Source organism: Tiliqua scincoides, chromosome 2 (genome assembly GCF_035046505.1).
Source record: "Tiliqua scincoides isolate rTilSci1 chromosome 2, rTilSci1.hap2, whole genome shotgun sequence".
NCBI lineage: Eukaryota > Metazoa > Chordata > Lepidosauria > Squamata > Scincidae > Tiliqua > Tiliqua scincoides.
In genome coordinates, this window is record NC_089822.1 from 185246430 (window position 1) to 185267079 (window position 20650).

The 20650-nt window shown below is 43.1% G+C and overlaps 1 protein-coding gene across 4 annotated transcripts in view; it reads left to right on the top strand.

Moving 5' to 3' along the window:
• Window positions 1-20650, top strand: part of FNIP1 (folliculin interacting protein 1) — a 120005-nt gene that overhangs the window by 63206 nt on the left and 36149 nt on the right. For all 4 annotated transcript variants that reach the window (XM_066616340.1, XM_066616342.1, XM_066616343.1 and 1 more), the window contains exons 3-6: window positions 6909-7052; window positions 12054-12154; window positions 13446-13520; window positions 13762-13853. In XM_066616340.1, the coding sequence (XP_066472437.1) occupies window positions 6909-7052; window positions 12054-12154; window positions 13446-13520; window positions 13762-13853 (412 nt within the window). The remainder of the gene's footprint in view (window positions 1-6908; window positions 7053-12053; window positions 12155-13445; window positions 13521-13761; window positions 13854-20650) is intronic.

The window sequence follows — 20650 nt, forward strand, 5'->3', positions numbered from 1 at the left end:
GATGCAGTGTGCACGCCATTAGCATGGCTCCATCGATGTGTGGGGAGTTGGGTAGAATTGGGCTTTTAATTGCATACTTTTTGAGTACGTTAAATCCTAGTTTTGGTTTGTCTTATTTTCATGTTATGGTTTGTTTACTGTCCGGAGACTGATACTAAGACAGGGATCCTGATTGTTAAAGGAAGTTTTAGAAGTTTAAAGGGAAGGAATTGTATAAGGAATGTCTTCCAGTAATGGTATACCTTAAGAATTAAGAACATAAGAACAGCCCCACTGGATCAGGCCATAGACCCATCTAGTCCAGCTTCCTGTATTTCACAGCGGCCCACCAAATGCCCCAGGGAGCACACCAGATAACAAGAGACCTGCATCCTGGTGCCCTCCCTTGCAATGGCCTTCTGACATAGCCCATTTCTAAAATCAGGAGTTTGCACATACACATCATGGCTTGTACCCCGTAATGGATTTTTCCTCCAGAAACTTGTCCAATCCCCTTTTAAAGGCGTCCAGGCCAGACGCCATCACCACATCCTGTGGCAAGGAGTTCCATAGATCGACCACACGCTGAGTAAAGAAATATTTTCTTTTGTCTGTCCTAACCCGCCCAACACTCAATTTTAGTGGATGTCCCCTGGTTCTGGTATTATGTGAGAGTGTAAAGAGCATCTCCCTATCCACTCTGTCCATCCCCTGCATAATTTTGTATGTCTCAATCATGTCCCCCCTCAGGTGCCTCTTTTCTAGGCTGAAGAGGCCCAAACGCCGTAGCCTTTCCTCATAAGGAAGGTGCCCCAGCCCCGTAATCATCTTAGCTGCTCTCTTTTGCACCTTTTCCATTTCCACTATGTCTTTTTTGAGATGCAGCGACCAGAACTGGACACAATGCAGGTGTGGCCTTACCATTGATTTGTACAACAGCATTATAATATTAACCGTTTTGTTCTCAATACCTTTTCTAATGATCCCAAGCATAGAATTGGCCTTCTTCACTGCTGCCGCACATTGGGTCGACACTTTCATCGACCTGTCCACCACCACCCCAAGATCTCTCTCCTGATCTGTCACAGACAGCTCAGAACCCATCAGCCTATATGTGTAGTTTTGATTTTTTGCCCCAATGTGTGCATGAGTTTACATTTACTGACATTGAAGGGCATCTGCCATTTTGCTGCCCATTCTGCCAGTCTGGAGAGATCCTTCTGAAGCTCCTCACAGTCACTTCGGGTCTTCACCACTCGGAAAAGTTTGGTGTTGTCTGCAAACTTAGCTACCTCACTGCTCAACCCTGTCTCCAGGTTATTTATGAAGAGGTTGAAAAGCACCGGTCCCAGGACAGATCCTTGGGGCACACCGCTTTTCACTTCTCTCCATTGTGAAAATTGCCCCTTGACACCCACTCTCTGTTTCCTGGTCTTCAACCAGTTCTCAGTCCATGAGAGGTCCTGTCCTCTAATTCCCTGGCTGTGGAGTTTTTTTAGTAGCCTTTGGTAAGGGTGAAGTGAAGAGGGACTTCAATAAAACGGACTTTTCTCCATATGCAGTTTCTTACCAAATAATCACAAAGTGTGCTTCTAAAACACAAACATTATCTTTGTATGGAAATTGAAAATATACAGATTATATCTCCAAGCAAAGTGGAAATTGGCGTCCGTTTTTCACTTGACAGCAAACATGAAGTGCTAGCTACATCCCACGGCTCTTTTGCCCTTTGCAATAAAACATTGTGTGGGACAAATGTTTTCTTGCTGTGAAAAGAGCATCTGTTAATTGCATTTTAGAATTCAAAGCCTTCTGCTTCTCCCAGTGTGATTTATAGCTCCTTCATGTTTCAAATACCACGTCTGGTGTGTTAGTTTACAATTCTCAGGTCATCTCTCTTTTTTTTCCAGCTAACAAGGACAGGGTTGTCTTCTGTCCTCTAGCAATTCCCTCCTCATGGTAGTGACTTTGTTTTTGCTCTCTGGCATCTCAGGAGTAGGATACCTTAGCAAAAATATGCGTCTTTTCTTTTTTAAAGCCCTACTTGATACTAGAGATTGAACCTGGAGCGTGCTGCATGCAAACCATATGCTCTGCTTCTGAGGCATAGTTCCCCAAAGCAGGCTATGGACCTTTGAAACTTTAGAGGGTTGTATGAATTGCATGACTGAGGGCATTATTACTATGAGTGACTGGCCCAAGGCCATATTGGGAACCAACTTCCTCATGAAAGTGTGGAACTCATCATCATGGAAATAATTGAAACTTTATTGTGTAGTAGGCAACACTGGTAGGAGAGATGGCTTGATATTAAAAAAAAGGGATTGTGATCTCAGTTGAAATGGAAGCGTTTCTTTCTTTTTCTTTACTTGTTTTGGGTCATGACATCCCTCTGAGAATCAGATGAAAGCTGTGGCTCCTTAGAAAAATGCACATAAACACACACAAAACACTTTTGTACCTGGTTGACAGATCCCTTTAAGCATGCTCATTGACCCCAGATTAAGAACCCCTGTAGTTGAAGAACATAATTGGGTTTGGAACAGTCACTCCATAATGGACAAGAGAGGGCCTCGGGGCTGGTGCTTGTTGTTGGAAAATAATATTGGATATTTAGAGATATTATAGAGGAGGGACTTAATCCACATAATAGAATTTACCCTGGAAGGAAAGGAAGTAGATGACCTAACACAAAATGTTCCCTTGAGTGAGTGAGATGCTAATGGAGAACCATTACTGAGATGTAGTAGAGAAGGTTTTGACTCAGAATTGTCTGTGTCATGGCTGTGCAAACCCCAGCCCGGATGCTGGATCCAGCGCTCCAGTGAATCCTTCTGCCCATGACTGGCTCTTCGTGTTCTAGGGCGCAGTGGAAATTCATCTCCCCAGATCTGATCGACATGGTGTCCTGGGTATTCACGTCTGCCCAGGAGACTGGGCATAGTGCCCACTGGGGCCTTGCACCATAGACATGACTTGCCAGAGTGTCATGTTGCCCAAATCCGAGGACATGAAATCCTGCCGTGCTCCGGTACGTGAAGCCCTGGTTGCACTGGGGAAGGCACTCCTGGTGCACAGTGGTCTCCAGTTTGGGGACTGCTGGTCTATGTCAGTAACTCAGTTCCTTCTGGATGTAGCAAAATTTAACAGAGTTTAGATATTTACATTTTGTTTTAATTAACTGTCTTGTCTTCCAAACTCAGTTCTTAAGTACTGTGGATACTTCAGTTCTCTCTGCACTCTATATAACTAAAAATTGGGATGTGGCACGTAATTTTAAGCTAGTCAGATTGATCTAGACATTATGGGCTATGGTTGAGAGCACTTTAATTTCAGCACTCAGTTACTGATAGGATTAGTAATGGGATATGTTGAGTCCTTTACCTTTAGGTGACCTGTCCGAAACTGAGACTGGTCCCTATAAGGGAGAATAAGGAACAGCAACATTGCTGACACTTTTGGCTGTCTGAAACAGCACAGGGAAGAGATCTTATCCCTTCAGCCATTAAAGTATTTCTGTTCTATCTTGGAGAGAAATGGAAACTCTGAGAACAATTGTGCTCAAACAGCATTGAACAGCATGTTCAATGCTGCCCCCCCCCAATGTGGCATCTTGCTTTGCCAAATACAATCCCCCTTACCTAGCAGTATGCTACCTGCTGCCTCCCTTGTTCCTGCTCCCTAGGATTCAAAGCAGATGAATGGATGGAGCAGAAGAGAAGATGTGTCTCTGGCAGTGTAGTCCACCACCCCTTGCCTCCCCTCCACTTTGGAAGGAGCAGTAGAGGCAGAATAACTGCCGCTCCCATCAGTTGTCTGAGGCAACTGTCTCTGGATCTAATCCTATCCAATTTTCCAGCACCGGTGCAGCTGCAATGCAGCCCCAAGATAAGGGAACAAATGTTCCCATACCTTGAGGAGGCCTCTTTGAATGCCTCCCCAGCACAGGAAGCAGTTCATACCCCATTGGCATAGCAGCGCCAGCACTGGAATACTGGATAGGATTGGCCCTCAGTCACCTTCGTAGATGGGAGGGCCCTGTCTTCAAAGATCATCTCCATTCTTTGCTGACTAGAATTATGGCTGCAGCTCTGTGAAACAATGTCACATTTCCTTGTGCTTGCAGCTACAATGAGCGCTGCATGTTGCCTACAGCACACTCTTGCCAGGCACATAGTTTCCAGTCTGCTTTATGTGCAGCCCTTTTTGATATAAGTTCTCTTTATAATTTTGGAATCAGGGCATGAGCTGTGCTTGGAAGACAAGACAGCCAGTTCCCTTTGTTGCATAACATCTGGTGGTTTGTTGCATCTTGTGTTTCATTGACATTCAAATTAAAAAAAACTCGGCAGATGAGCAATGGACACCTCAGATACGTGATCAAGGGTGTCCAGCAGGTTAGTCCTCGGGACATGCTGGATTCTAAAACTGCATGTCCTAAAATGTGTCAGGGTTCTGCATTTTACAGATGCTTTGCTTACTGGCAAGCTGCTGACAGCAGGTATCCAAAATATCGCGTCTGTTTGACCCCTTTTGCCCATGGGATCCTTAAGCTCATTGCATTTCACTGTAAAGGGCAAAGGTATAGTCTTTCCTAGTATTTCAGTCAGGAAATGATAACTTCAAGACATTGTGATTGAAGAGTGAGTTTGCAGAAAGATACCATACAAGAAGTTATCCATGCACAGAAATAATTGGCTTGATTAAGCTTGGGAAACCTTGGGAATATATTTTCCCACTGTAGGCACTTTTTTATTATTATTTAAGTAGTGCGGTTCAGCAAACTGTCAACATAGACTAAAAGCTACAGTGTGACTAGCTTGTGAAAGCTGCTGTAACTCTGTAGATTCAGTGTGGTTTTATCACATGATGCTGTGCCTAGCCCAAGACGCTGTTGTTTGTGTTCAAGATAAAATGCAATTCTAGTTCATGAGTTCCTAGCAAGTCATATGATTGCCATTCACATGTCTTCAGCCATTGTATGCCAAGAAACACAAGCCAGTAGCAATTCTCACAGTGTATGAGTTCAGCATTGTCTCCCTAGTCACCAGTTTTTTTTAAATGAATTGTTATAATGGAAGGTTGTTCTTAGGAGAGGGAATTTTTTCTGGTGTTGCAGGAGGGTGGGAGAGAGAGAGAGAGAGGTCTTGCTTTCCATAGAATGGGAAAGCTTAGAATTGGGTCCAGGGGTCCTAGAAATGAGAAGAATATTTCATTTCTAGGACCCCTGGACCCAATTCTAAGCAACCAGTCTGTTCTATGGAAAGCAAGACTTCTCTCTCTCTCTCTCTCTCTCTCTCTCTCTCTGTAGTATTACTATGTATTCTTTCTGTATATGCATGAAGAAGGTCCCAGTTCAATTCTTATTATCAATCAGGGAAAGAACCCTGCCTGAAACTCTAGAACAGTGATTTTCAACACTTTTCATTTCACAGCACACTGACAAGGTGCTAAAATTGTCAAGACACACCATCAGTGTTTTGACAATTGAGCTCACATCCCTCCAGTGGCCTTACTAATAAATGACCCTCCCCCAAACTCCCATGGCACACCTATGGACTATACTCAACACACCAATGTGCCATGACACAGTGGTTGAAATTGCTGCTCTAGAAAGTCACAATGCTCTGACTCTTTTTGAAAGTAGACCATTTTTGTTATGTACTTGAATGTACATACCTTCCCTTATGCTAACTAGATGGGTCAATTTTGTTATATTCCAGGCTCTCAGTACATGGGAAGATAGAACAAAGCTGCCTTATACCAAGTCAGACCATTGTTTATATTGACTAGCAGTGGTTTTTTACATTCATCTAAGTAGATCATTTTTGTTATGTACTCACTGGAATGATAAAATACAGGTCAATATCCAGCCATATGCTTGGTTAGACCTAAGGGACAATTGAATATGATATTGTATGCTCAGATATATGCATATATACATATATATACTATGTATATATACATATATATACTATGTATATATACATATATATAAATAATTCACATACTGTATAAATGAAACATGTTATAGTTTTGATGCTAAATTATTACACAGATTATTGTATTTAGCAGTTCTGCTAAACAGGTGGATTTTTTTTAAAAAGCAGGACAAAAATAAAAAGCCTAGTTTAGCTGCCTCTTGATGTTCCCAGGTGCAGACATATGTTTAGCTCTGCCAACATTTCTCCCAGTGGGAAAGCTGTAGTGTACAGTTTTATGAGGGGAGAGCCACACACAAATGTGTGCAAGACTTTTTTTTTCCTCATAAAGCTCTTCTTTGCAGCATATCTTCTACTGAGAGACCTGTTGGCAAAGCTGTGATGAATAACAGTTCTTAGTATCTTCTGAAGGCAACCTGATTCCTTCATGCACAGAAACTTGGAAAATCAACACACAGTCGCAAACATGAAACAAAAATGAAATCTTCCTACAGATAATTCCTTTTTTCTCTGCCTAGCTATTGGAGGAATATATTAATGTAAATAGATTCTGAAACTGATTGTTCAAAACTTGTGCATTACTATGAAATAGGGATGGTTAATTGTTCCTTCATTTTGTAAAGGGGATTATAGAGAGTTGTTATACCTAATGCCTGTGGCACAACAAAGGGATGCTGAATTTCAAAATTAGCTTCCTAATAGTGTTGAAATCTTCCTTCTCTTTGCCAGTCAGGTGCTCATAATGAATTGGTGAGCCAGCTCCCTGGTGAACAAATAAAACATCTGGGTTTTTGATAGCATTCCATGTGAGTTCTCTCAAATTCTCAAGAGTTTTTGTGAGTACTTGCAGAAAATACAAAAGTCCAGAACATATTCTAGACCTCTGTACATACATCTTCTCAGGCAAAAAGCAAAACAAGATGCCATTTTGGGAATTGCTAAATGTAACCCAACAAACATATCCCCCCTTTTTTCCTTCTCTTTCAGAAACTCTGCAATGATGCACAAGTGAAAGTCTTTGGAAAATGCTGTCAACTCAGACCTGGAGGGGACAGTTCCTCTTCTTTGGACAGTTCAATCAATTCCTCCTCTTCATCTTCTGAAACAAAAGAACAATGTCAGAAATTTCAGGTGAGGTTTGTTCTTTTTATTGTATTATACTCATTGTGACATTTGTGTTACTAGTTTGAAAACCTTGCCTTATTAGGAAATGGCTGGGACTGGTGGGGGTGTGAAAGTGGAGCCCGGAACCTCTTCTTTGATAATTGTCCAACAAAACAGATGGTGGATGTCATCCAGAGCTGGAATAGAAAAGCCTCATAATATCAGCAGCAGGATGAATATTATACAGGTGGCTCTACTGAACTGAAAACCCCATTCAACCAGAAGAGCTGTGACCAATGAATATAAGAACATAAGAGGAATGGGCTACAAAGAAGGCAGGGCTGTGGGGGTACCAAATGTATCTGGTGTGTGTATCTGCTCCTTTGTCTCCCTGCAAAGACTAGGGTTGCAATGGAGAAGAAAAGAGACAGAGAGGACACATTCCTGAGTTTTATCCAGGGAGCAGCTGAGAATGCAGTGTACTCTCTGAGGCCCTGGGAAATGGATGTACCTGCCTGGTCAGTAACTCCAGCATTTGGTGTTACATTTGGTGCTTCTCTCACCCTCCTGCCAGAAATGTGCTACAAAAATCAAGTTTGCTTGATAAAATTTGTGATGATGAATATGGAAAAGTTGCAAACCTGCCATTTAGTCCAATGGGGCAAATGTCCCAGGTGCAGCATGTCGCTAGGACCCTGCGGAAGCCCGAGGCTGCCGACGGGGTTGGAAACTGTGCTTCTAGTTTCCCGGAAGCACAGTTTATAGCATTGAGGAACCTCAGAGGGGTTTCCCCAACACAGCACTGGGTTGCGTGAGGCTCCATGAGCTTCAGGTGAGTGGGGGGGATTTTCACGCGGGACAGCGACAGCCCACGGGGGTCGCAGGGCTGGGAAGGTCCCCCATGGTATGGAATGCTTATGATCAGTGGTTTGACTAAAAGGGATCTGTGTATTTTCCTTTGGTTGTACTGATGGCATATATCAGTTTTGCATACTCTAAGGTTCCTAAATAAATACTACATTGGAAAAAAGAAGGGGAAAAGAAAATTAAATGCTCATAGCTTTTCTTCAAGAGAATAGGGCAGAAACAACAAAGAGTCTTGTAGCACCTTAAAGAGTAACCAACTTGTTCCCCCCATCCTGAAAAGTGCCACAAAACTCTTTTGTTTTGCTGCAACAGACAGACAAGGCTACCTTAGAAATTGTTAGAACAGGTAACAGCTCTTGGGGCAGTCTTTATGGTCAGTGTAACAAACAGGTATTTAAGAATTTTTATTCCAAGATTGAGCTTTTATGTAGTCATAACCTCCAGTTGAGGGTTTTTTTCCCCTCCTTTACTGTCCTAAATTTCGTGTCTCTATCATGTGCTTCAGATATTTCTCAGGTCTTTTGCCATATCTCAGGATTTTTGCATGGGAAGCAGTACAACTGCTGTACATTTGTTCTTGCTGACAAATTTGAAAGGCTTATGGCACAGACACTCATTGAACTTGAGTTACACTTTACATAAGAGGGGTAGTTTTGGCCACCAGTGCTGCCAGAGTCATCTGACATGGATGTATTTTTGTCTTCTCACCTTGCAATGATCACGTGTTCTCTTTTAAGTCCTCCTAAAATAGAGTTGCGTCTTTATACTCTTTGTAGTGAAGTAATTCTCTGTTTTAGGGAGCTGATCCTAACATAATGTATTCTGGGGTACTGCATTAATGATGGCATTATAGCTGGCATGTTAACAGGTTACCAGACCTAGTGCTATGGATAGCACTAGTTGCTACATTTAACCATTCTTCTTCACTCTGTGTAACCTATTATTGTGCTATTGTGTTGGAGAACTAGCTTTATATTTATCACTTCCCTCATCATGGAAAAGTATTTTGCTGTGGTTTGGACCGCAAGAGTCATGAGTTTCTCTGAACACTCTTCCTCTTACACAATGTGACTTTAGCAAGTCTTTTGTGAGCTTGAGAACAGTGTGTTGCTGCCCAGAATTGAGGGTGGCCTCATTTCTATATTCTGTGTTAGGCAGTCTTTACGCACAAACTCTACTGTTAACATTATGTGGAGAGTGAGATGATGACTACTCTGTAGGCAATATTGAAGACACAGAACACATTTTCTTGGTATTGTAATACAAAAGTGCTTGGGATAAAAAATAAAATAAACTTGAAGATATTGCAAAACAATGAAAATGTCTAATGCAAAGTGTGACATGCATTTCCTTTCTTAAATAATATAAGTTTCATATGAACATAATTACAAGGTAATTCAAACATAGTAAGGTGTTTCTGGGAAGAATATTGGGTTTCCAACCTTGGGGCTGCATTGTGGGTGCATCGATGCTGGAAATTTGGTTAGGATTGGGCCCTCAGCTGCTAATCAGGGCTTTTAAGTTCAAATCTCAAGAGCAATATTTGCCTTGAATTCTCACTAGATGGCCCTAGGCAAGTCGCTCTTTCAACCCCAGCTACAATATGGGAATAATATTACTTATTCACTATGCAAGATCGTTGCAAGAACATCAAAAATGTTTGGTATTTGCTGTATTTATATATAAGCATTATTTCTAACTTCTACCAGCATTGAAATGCATCAAAAATTCCAGACCAGGAATATCATTTCTGAGTGATATGAATATTACAGTGACATGCTAATATGCCCTTACAAATATACAATGTGATTACTTATGTGTTCTTGTTAAAAATAAATGAGGTTATATGGAAGGACAAATTGTTTTGTGAGAAAATAAGCAATTTCATGTTTGAGTTCCTTGAGAACCCTATACAGGCCACCCTCATTATCCATGGGGATTCCGTTCCAGAACCCCCTTGCAAATAATGAAATCCATGGGAAATCCTCTGGGAGGCCTTAAAATGTCATTTCTGGTTTTTTGTAAACATTGTAAGTGACCTACGAAGACCTTAAAAGGCCTTTGGAATGCCAGAGAGGCTTCCCCAGCCCTCTGAAGGTATTTTAAGGCCTTAAAACATAATAATAATAATAATAATAATAATAATAATAATAATAATAATAATAAACTTTATTTATCCCCCGCCCTTCTCCCCAAAGGGACCCAGGGCGGCTTACAGCAGGTTAAAACAGGTTTTTTTTTTTGTAAAAACCAGAAGTGACTTTGTAAGGCCTCTTGCCCACAGCTCCCATTTGCATCCAGGGGATCCATGTGGGTCAGATACTGAAATCTGCAGAACCCAAATCCACGGATACAGCGGACCCACCTATATAGCTGTAATTCTTTTATTTTGAACTTGTCAATATGCTTTAGTTCCTCATCCCTTATTCCTTCTATTTGATCCAGTTCATCAAACTCTCTCCTTGAAACGATCAGTTTGGGCACAGGTATCTACCTTGTGTCTTCTGTAGGGAACTGATGCAAAGAGTTATTTCACCTTGTCTTCAAGCTTCATATTCTCTTTAACCTTTCTCTTTACTTCCCCTTTGTCTAGTCACCAGCTGCTAAACACTGCTTCTTTGGATGCTTCCTTGATTTCTTCTTGTCAAGATCACCACCATCAGTTTGATTAGAAGGGAGATAACATATCCATAGTACTAAATTATTATTTGGACCTGGTATTTCCACCCACAGCAATTTTGTGGGACAGCTTGATTTCTCTCGTTTTTCTAGTTGTAGGATTCTATACCTTCACTGACATGCAGATATTTTGGTTGTGATTTTCAGATTTTAGGTATTCTGCTTCTTGTGTGTTTTCTTAAACACCATTTTAAAAACTTGAAATTTATTTCAGACATGATATAGGTTTGTTATAGTCCAGGCAGTGCTCAAAAATAAATTACTGTGCGTGCGTTTTTTTTCTTTTTGTTTTCATATTAGTAAATGCCAATATCTACTGTTTAATCATGAAAGTATACATTTATCCTATGAGTGGCACATTTGCCTGGTGTCAAATAATTATAAGTGTTTTTCAACCAGGTGTTAAATGTGTGTGAAATTCTACACCCTGCTGTTTTCATGCTGAAGCTGCAAGTTACACTAAAAGCAGTTGGAATACAGTGAATTAAGGTATTCCAATAATTTGTCACACGTATTTGTAGTATTCTGCATAAGTCCTTCACAAACACAAATACAATACTCCCCAACTTGTGTTTTAAAGCAGCAGTTGGGGATTAAACTAGGGTCATGTCCAACAGATTCTTTCTCCTTCTGCCATGAGACAAAATAATTTCCTTTGCGGTAGGATAACCAGTAAATTGTGCAGGTTGTGGGGAGGTGGCAGCATATGCCTCAGAATTGTAGTTTGTGGTGAGTGACAGTAGGAACATGTACTGAGAGCTCACTCCAGACAGCTTTGTGGTGTTGCCCAAGACAGAGTACTGTATAAGACAAGCAACACTGGTTCCATGAGAGAAGTTGATGCAGGAGTATTAGACATTATTGATGTGATGTTCAACAGCTGCAGAATAGTAAATGCTTGTAGTACAAAACATGTATCTCCATAAACGTGTGGACACATACTTGCTGCTTTATATTTTAGATGGTCTTGATTATATTTGTTTACCATACAGCGTCACTGGAACTTATTGGGACCCAGAATCTTAACAGATCATTTCCCTTCTACTGCCATATGAACCTGCTCACTTATTAAGATTGGGGAGAAAGGACTTTCTTTGTGTCCCACAATCTTGAAAGGTTCAGTTGGCAGTGAATTCTGAGAGACTGTCTCCTGCGGAGGCCCCTAGGATGTGGAACTTCCTGCTCCAAAAGATCTGACTAGATTCTGGTCAGCCAGGCCCTCTTCCTCAAATGCTGAAAAACAGGCAGTTTCAGCAGGCCTTTGATTAGTTGGCTTTGACTTTTGCTGGGTCCTAGTTGCTGTGTTTGGCTTTCCTACTGCCATTTGTTTTGTTTTTATTTTTATATTGACCGTATTTTGATATATATATATCAAATGATATATATATGTTTCACCTATTTCTGTAATTGCTTACTTAAGAGTAAATGTGATCCTTACTTAAGGGTACTTATTCAAATAATAATTAGTGGCCTATTTTGCAGGGCTCCCAGGCTTCTTCCGATGCCAACATGCTTGGAGAAATGATGTTTGGTTCTGTGGCGATGAGCTACAAGGGCTCAACCTTAAAAATCCATCAGATTCGGTAAGACTTCATTTTTTCAGAGCATCTCTTTGACATCTGATTTTACTGCGTTCAAAGCATACTTTTTAGGTGAACATTTATGTCTCTAGCACTTCGTCCAAATAGAGTAGAAATGAACCATATGGAGAGAGGAAATTGGATTAGGTTGCTGGTCTGTTCAGGTTATCAGCTCAGACTAAACCTATTCCAGGAGATCTCTCCCCCCCCCCCCCCCACACACACATAATGCCATAGGCAACCCAATCTTAACTAAATCTCTGCATAGCAATGCAGTGGCACCAGTGCAGCTTCTTCTGTATCCTGTGGGGATTTTTGGCCACTGGAAGCCTCCTTGGGATAAGCAACATTAATTCCCATGCCCCGGCATAGCTGCCATGGGTCAACTTGGACCTACACCAGCTCAATCATTGACCCAGGAAGGGTGTTGGGTGAGTTGGCATCCATAGTTGTAATTTCTGTTTTGGCTATTGTTTTGTATTGATGTCAGTTCCTATTCTCTGTCACAACTTTGCCATTGTTGACCTGCTGCATCAAGCATGTGTTTGCCCAGGTGAGGCTTAACTTTAGGGTTAGCTCAGGTTGACTGCAGTTTGTAGAGGGGGAGGGACAGTAGTGAGTGAATCCCTCCCCTCCCCAAGGAAATCATTTTAAGCCCCAAAGATATGGCTTCACCCTCTGTAGATTTGCAATTGTGGCCTAATTTATTCCACTTACAGTGTCTTGCCCCTTTATTACTTCCACAATAGTTTTCATTCCTGAGGTGTTCATGACTCTGAGCCCAATCCTGTGCTCAGTGGCACGTTTGCGAGCCTCACCACTGGACTCCCGCCCATACTAGCTCAGTGCCGCTGAGTGGTCTCCCGGACCGCTGAGCCGTAGCACAGTGGGTGGGGGCGGGCAGGAGGCATTCTGGGGAGGGGGGAGGCCAGTGGGGGGCGGAGAGAGGGGGAGGGGAGGCGTGCCAGGGGCGGGCAGGAGGCATGCCAGGGGAGGGAGGGAGGCGGGTCTGCGGGTAGGCCCCGCGCCCTACACGAGTGCCTTTACCTTACGTGAGTAGCCCCATTGCAGGGCTGCTTACCTTACCTGGGAGAAGGGGATGAAAGTCCCCTTCTCCCAAGGCGCCTCCCGCGGTAGCCCGGGAGGCGTAGGATCCAGCGGCAGCCCTTCTCGGTGCCACCGAGCCTGGGAGCCCCAGGCAGCTCAGGATTGGGCTGCCTGATGTTATACTTGGTAGAGAGAAATGATGACATGTTGGTATATTCTGTGGTAACCTTTTCTCTTTGCCTCACAGCTCTCCTCCACAGCTCATGCTAAGCAAAGTTTTTACAGCTCGAACTGGAAGTAGTATATATGGAAGCTTAAACACGTGAGTTTATTTGTCTAATTTGTGAGGATTCTGGGTGTACAGAAGGGTGAGGGATTTCCTCTTGGCCTTAACTGGAAAAGAATTGTGCCATTGGCAAATTCTCATCTCTTCCTGGCTTACTCTCCCCTAGGTTAAAAAAATCCATTCGAAAAGCCCCAACATGTGTCCAGGGCTGAAATAATAATAATAAAATTGAACAATATAGAAATAGAATGCAAATTACAGACTTTTTTCTCTACAGGCTTCAGGACAGTCTTGAGTTCATCAATCAGGACAGCAACACACTAAAGCCAGACCACAGTACAATTATGAATGGCCTGCTTGGAAACATAGGTAATTAAAGGCCGTATTTCATGGGTTGTTTGTATCATATGTATCGTATCAAAACATACATAAGTAGAAAAATATAACATTTTAAAGAAACATTATAAGATTTGCTCTATCCAAACATAGCTTATGCCCAGGAAAATGTGGAAATAAGAATAGCCTGTGGCTAGTTTGATGACTTGGAGTGAGTCTGTGGTATCTGTTTCAACCCTCATATAATGAAGAATTTCTTCTTCACAATTTACAATTTACAGTGCAATCCTAACCTGCGCTGGTGCAGCCAGGCCACCTGGCATGAGCTGTATCCTATGCAAGTTAGTAGCAGGCTGAGGTCACCTTGGTATAAGGGGATATTTTTCCCCTTACCCTGACTAACACCCCAGCCTGTCCTATGGGGTTATTTGGATCTGTTCCAGCTACTTAACTGGTGAACATCTGAGAAGCCCATGTTGGGCTCCCAGACTGGGAATGGGAATTAGAATACAGCGTGTGCTGCCATCGCCGATCCTACTCCCTCCTGGGCCTGATCCTCTCCCACCCAGAAACACTCCCTCCCCACCTTCACACTGCTATCCCACCTTCTTCTCCCACCCCGTGTCACCTAGCACACACTTAGCTGTATTGGCTGCTGTAGGGACTGGATCTGGCACTGGCACGCTGAGCATGTCTTTGTGCCAGCACTGCCAGTTCTCAAGTAGCTGCAGACATGCTTTATGGCACATTTGCATCACTCAGAGCTGGCAAAGAGAAGCCTGCACTGGCACAATTACATTATGATTGGGCTGCCCAGGAACTACCAGCATTCTAGAAATGGACAAGGTAGGCTTCCTTTGTCAGCATTAGCTGTGTATAGTGCAGGACCAATAGAGATACAGTTCCTTTAGCGCCTCTTGACAAAGGTGACCAGATGTCATAACCGCAAAAAAGGATAAGGCACCATCCAAGAACAGGGTGACCAGATACAATGGAGGACAAAGTTCTTATATCTTTAACTAGTGTATAGCAGAGGAGATTTTGGCAGGTATAGCTTTTTAAACCCTTCCATGTTGAACTGCACCTGCCAAAATGCCCTCTTCTAAACAGTGGTTAAAGGTATAGGCACTTTGTCCTCCATTATATCTGGTCACCCTGTCCCAAGAAAAATATAGGACATGATGAAATAAAAGCTAAAAACACTAGTACAGGGGTGTCAAACTCATTTCATACAGAGGGCCACATAGCATTCATGATGCCTGCTGAGGGCCGGAAATGATGTCATTAGGCAAAAGGTGTTGTCATTAAACAGGTCATAACCAAAAACAAACACTTTTTTCTCACTTAGGAACTCATTAACTGCAAATGGCAAAAGAGAAAGTATACGAATCTTGATCATATTTCAAGATATGGGAGAGCCCAATTTTCACATGGGCTGCCCTTTCAGCAGTAACACCTCAGCACTACACAGCAACTGAAAGCCTGAGGGCCATATAAAAAGCTTCCGCGGGCCGCATCCGACCCCCGGGCCTTATGTTTGACACCCCTGCACTAGTATATTGATTTCATGTTGTTAATTTGAACACTCTGTTACTTATTATTAAATTTAAAACTATATTATGTATAATTTATTGCATATAATTTATTAATTACAAGAAGGCTATTGCTACCTTCAGCGGCCCACTTACAAGGAAAAGGAAGACATTTAGGGCACAATCCTAACTGTGCCCTATGCTGGCCCAAGTCCAGGCCTGGGAGGGTCTCAAATGTGCCGTAAAGCATGTTTGTGCCTCCTTGGGAGGAAGCCAGGCCAGCGCTCCAAGAAGCGCCCGCCTGCAGAGGCTGACGGAAGCCTCTGCACCAGCTTCCCCCCAGCTCCTTGCGTCAGCTTGGATCAGCCAAGGGAAGGACGCAAGGTAGGTGTGGGGGGCGGGGAGGAGGAAGGAGGGCAGCGTTCCTGGGAAGGCGGTGGGCGGCCCAGGGGGCAGGCAGGCAGGAAGCAGGAGGCGGGGCTGGGATCTGGCAGTTATGCCGGATCCCAACCCCCATCCCCGGGAGAACGGAGCGGCTTCAAGCTATGGGTCCAAGGAGACCCATAGAAGCCAGCAGTCCTTACCCAGGGGTAAGGGGAAAAGTTTCCCCTTGCCTCTGGCTAAGCCACTGCTGATCACAATCCTGCGCTGGATACAGAGCAAGCCTCCTGGTTTGCCTGTTCCAGCACAAGTTAGGATTGCGCCTTAACTTCTTTTTCAGGACACAGGGCTAAAAAAGAGGACATGTCCTGTAAAAAGAGGATGTCTTGTCACCCTGCATTTTGACCCAGTACAATTTTATAATGATGACACAACTATATCTGTGTGCATAAAAATGTAATGATCATTCTCAGCAAAAACAGAATATTCACTGAATGTATCATTCAAGGGCACACATCAGAGAACCAGCATTAGTAGATATGTGTTTGCTGCTATGCAGTGTGTGAAGTGACAAACTTTTCTCAAGGGAAGGAGCGGGGAGTGGGGGTTGAGAGGTGCAGGAGTAAGAAGAGAGAGCAGGAGAGGGAAAGCTTTCAGTCTTTCAGAAGCCGTCTAATTCACAAAGATATCTGTAGGGTGCATATCCTCTAATATCCTCTAATATCCTGAATATCCTCTAATTCAGGGAATTAGAGGACAGGTCCTCTCGTGGATTGAGAACTGGTTGGAGGCCAGGAAGCAGAGAGTGGGTGTCAATGGGCAATTTTCACAATGGAGAGAGGTGAAAAGCGGTGTGCCTCAAGGATCTGTCCTGGGACCGGTGCTTTTCAACCTCTTCATAAATGACCTGGAGACAGGGTTGAGCAGTGAAGTGGCTAAGTTTGCAGACGACACCAAACTTTTCCGAGTGGTAAAGACCAGAAGTGATTGTGAGGAGCTCCAGAAGGATCTCTCCAGACTGGCAGAATGGGCAGCAAAATGGCAGATGCGTTTCAATGTCAGTAAGTGTAAAGTCATGCACATTGGGGCAAAAAATCAAAACTTTAGATATAGGCTGATGGGTTCTGAGCTGTCTGTGACAGATCAGGAGAGAGATCTTGGGGTGGTGGTGGACAGGTCGATGAAAGTGTAGACCCAATGTGCGGTGGCAGTGAAGAAGGCCAATTCTATGCTTGGGATCATTAGAAAAGGTATTGAGAACAAAACGGTTAATATTATAATGCTGTTGTACAAATCCATGGTAAGGCCACACCTGCATTGTGTCCAGTTCTGGTCGCTGCATCTCAAAAAAGACATAGTGGAAATGGAAAAGGTGCAAAAGAGAGCAACTAAGATGATTACGGGGCTGGGGCACCTTCCTTATGAGGAAAGGCTACGGCGTTTGGGCCTCTTCAGCCTAGAAAAGAGGCACCTGAGGGGGGACATGATTGAGACATACAAAATTATGCAGGGGATGGACAGAGTGGATAGGGAGATGCTCTTTACACTCTCACATAATACCAGAACCAGGGGACATCCACTAAAATTGAGTGTTGGGCGGGTTAGGACAGACAAAAGAAAATATTTCTTTACTCAGCGCGTGGTCGGTCTGTGGAACTCCTTGCCACAGGATGTGGTGCTGGAGTCTAGCCTAGACGCCTTTAAAAGGGGATTGGACGAGTTTCTGGAGGAAAAATCCATTATGGGGTACAAGCCATGATGTGTATGCGCAACCTCCTGATTTTAGGAATGGGTTAAGTCAGAATGCCAGATGTAGGGGAGAGCACCAGGATGAGGTCTCTTGTTATCTGGTGTGCTCCCTGGGGCATTTGGTGGGCCGCTGTGAGATACAGGAAGCTGGACTAGATGGGCCTATGGCCTGATCCAGTGGGGCTGTTCTTATTTTCTTATGTTCTTATGGGTGCTAGATGGCTAATTAGCTATATTACATGCTGTTGTAATCCCCTGTCCTGGCACCTTGAAGACAATTATGGGAATGGGATGGTTTAAGGGAGATGGTGTGCTGGGTTAAAACCTATTCACCAGAGATCAACTATGTGATTTGGTTTCTGAACCATTAAACAACACTACCTTATACCATAGTATTAAATGCAAAATGTGCTGTAGACTTCAGGAATGTTTAGAATTATGCCGACTGTAGACATTTTGCCTTGAGATCATCTTGGGAAAGTGGTGCTAAGGGGCCCTTAGGGAAACAGGCCAATTTATATTTTGTTGATGTGAGACCATATAAGCCAATAAGAATCCTGTTGTTGTTGCTGCTTTTTTGTTGTCAATTATTTTTAAGCTTTACTTAATAAATGTGAAGAAAGAGCTTTATTAATAATGTTTATTTTCACTGTTGTTTTTTTGCTGCAATTAGATGCCCTTATTCATGCAGGTATTCCCTGCCAGCCTAATTAATCTTCCCTAATTACACTGTACCAACAAATAGAACAATATGATGATCTTACCAAAACACTCTCCTTTCCCATAAGCTATATAATTTCAATTTCCTGTTTCAGTGCCATCTGTTCAAACAGAATTATTTCAGGACATGCACCCACAGTTTATTTAATTAGTAGCTTTTTATTCAGAATTGTGTATTTGGCTTCCTAATGGGAACATCAGCCTGGCTGGGCTAAAAAGGCAATCCATTTTTGAACCCATATAGCACCAGTGGGATAACTCCATATACTTAAATTAATCATGTGTTCAAATAACCTTTTAAGCAATTGTTAAAATCAATACCAATCTGCTTTTAGAAAAAAAGACTAGCTTTTAAGTAGTGGCTAAAGATCAAGAACAGTATGAAATTTACAACCCAATCCTATCTAAATCCCTGCACAGCAATGCACCGCACCAATGTGGTTACCATTGTATCCCATTGGGATTTTTGGTTACTGGAGGTCTCCTTGGGTAAGGGGTCATTTGTCGCCTTGCCTCAGGGTAAGTCCCAGCAGCCACTGTGGGTCAACTTGGACCTCCGCCAGCGATATTGCTGGTGCAAATCTGAGTTCATCCATGCAGGCAGATCAGGGCTGGGAAGGGTGTTAGGGAACACCACATATCGGCGCCACCAATCCCGGACTATATACCAATCCACATACTTGTGGTTTTACTTGAATTACCTTCACAGATTTACATGAGGTTAAGTAGATTCTAAATACTGATGTGATGTCAAGCATTTAATGCAAATGAAGATGGCTAGTAAAACCATTTTTACTTTTACATTTCTGAGTGCAGAAACAGCTAAGTGAATAACTTTTGCAAAGCAAAAAGAGATACTGTGAGGGAGAATGCCCACATCTAGTGTTTGTAAGTGTTATTAGAGTGTGACTACAGTAAGATAAAGTTGTGACTTCTTTGGAAGCTTGAGTAAAGCATCACTGGCCCCACATCTTTACCTTACTTGTTGGCATTTGGTTGCATGTATAAACCATTCATTTTCTGTGTCAGGAACCCTAAATATTCAGTTGTGACTGACTGAGGCATGCTTTAGCAGCCAGTGATAAATAGAAGACAATAGCCCCCAGCAGCTGCAGTGAACTTACACCAAAACAGCCCAGTCATCAAGGCGTGCCTACAGTTGGCTTTTCAAAGTGGAGGAAACAAGAGTAAGGCACAGCAAAAAGAAGCTAATCTGTAACCAGAACATTTCTAGAAACTAAATTAAATAAAAAGAATACAGATGCAGCCTATTTATCCACGGATTTTTTATTTGCGGATTTGTCTCAACACGAATGGGGGGGCATTACTGAAAGTCACACACCTTTGCCTCCTTTGCCCTGCGCTGGTGTCTCACTCCATTTCCAGGCAGCCCAAAACACTGCAAAAATGCTCCACCTCGCCCAGGCAGGGAAATAGCCCTGGAGCCCTGGAAGAGGTTCTCCTTGCCAAGAAACAGTAACATTCCTGGAGCCCCTGAGCCAGCAAAGAGGCTGAAGTGGGAAGGGGGGGGGCAGAAAACCTCTGTAGCCAGAACATGTGCAGCAAGGTGGAGCTCTCTCTCTCTCTCTCTCTCTCTCTCTCTCTCTCTCTCTCACACACACACACACACACACACACACACACACACACACGGGCAGATATGGTAGCAACAGAGGGGATTGCTTTAAAGAACCCAGGGAGTGTTTGCTCAATTCCTCCCCCCAGATGGTGCAGGCAATCACACAAGCAAGCCTTCCCATCAAGCAAAGCATGAGATTTAGCCTACAATCCTCTCCACGTTTTCCTGGGAGTAAGCCCCATTGACTGGAATGGGGCTTACTTCTGAGTAGAAATGCAGCCGGGCAGCTGGCAATGGGAGGGCTGAGTACGGAGAGGGAGGCAGGAGGGGGGGAAGAGAGGACTTAATTGAATGGGACTTACTTCTGAGTAGAAATGCATAGAGCTGGACTCTTAAAAGCCAGCATTCCAACTGTGAAAGAAGCCGGGCAGTTGGCAACGGGGAGGGCTGAGTACAGAATGGAGGGGAGGGGATTGAGAACAGCTGCCTTAGTTTCCCTCCATCCATCCGGAAGTGTCAGGCTGCAGCCTATTTGCGTAACTCTATGCAATTTAGCACAACGTGTTTTTTGTTAATCGCGCCAAGTCACGAAACGGAACTAACGCAGATAAATAGGCTCCACCTGTACTTGTGACTCATTGATCTTTGCCAGTTCTTCGTTTTTGAAGGTTACTGTGTACTTTAGTAGGTTATTGTGTACACAAACCAACCCTTTTCAGCATAACCTCTTTTAGAGAAATGTTCCATATATTTACCTTCCTTCAAGGCAACTGATTATTAGAGAGAAGGGAAATGAACTTCTGTGACAATGAACCTTTTGAATTTCAACGTGCACCATTGAAAGTCCCAGGGAGATTCAGATTCCAGGA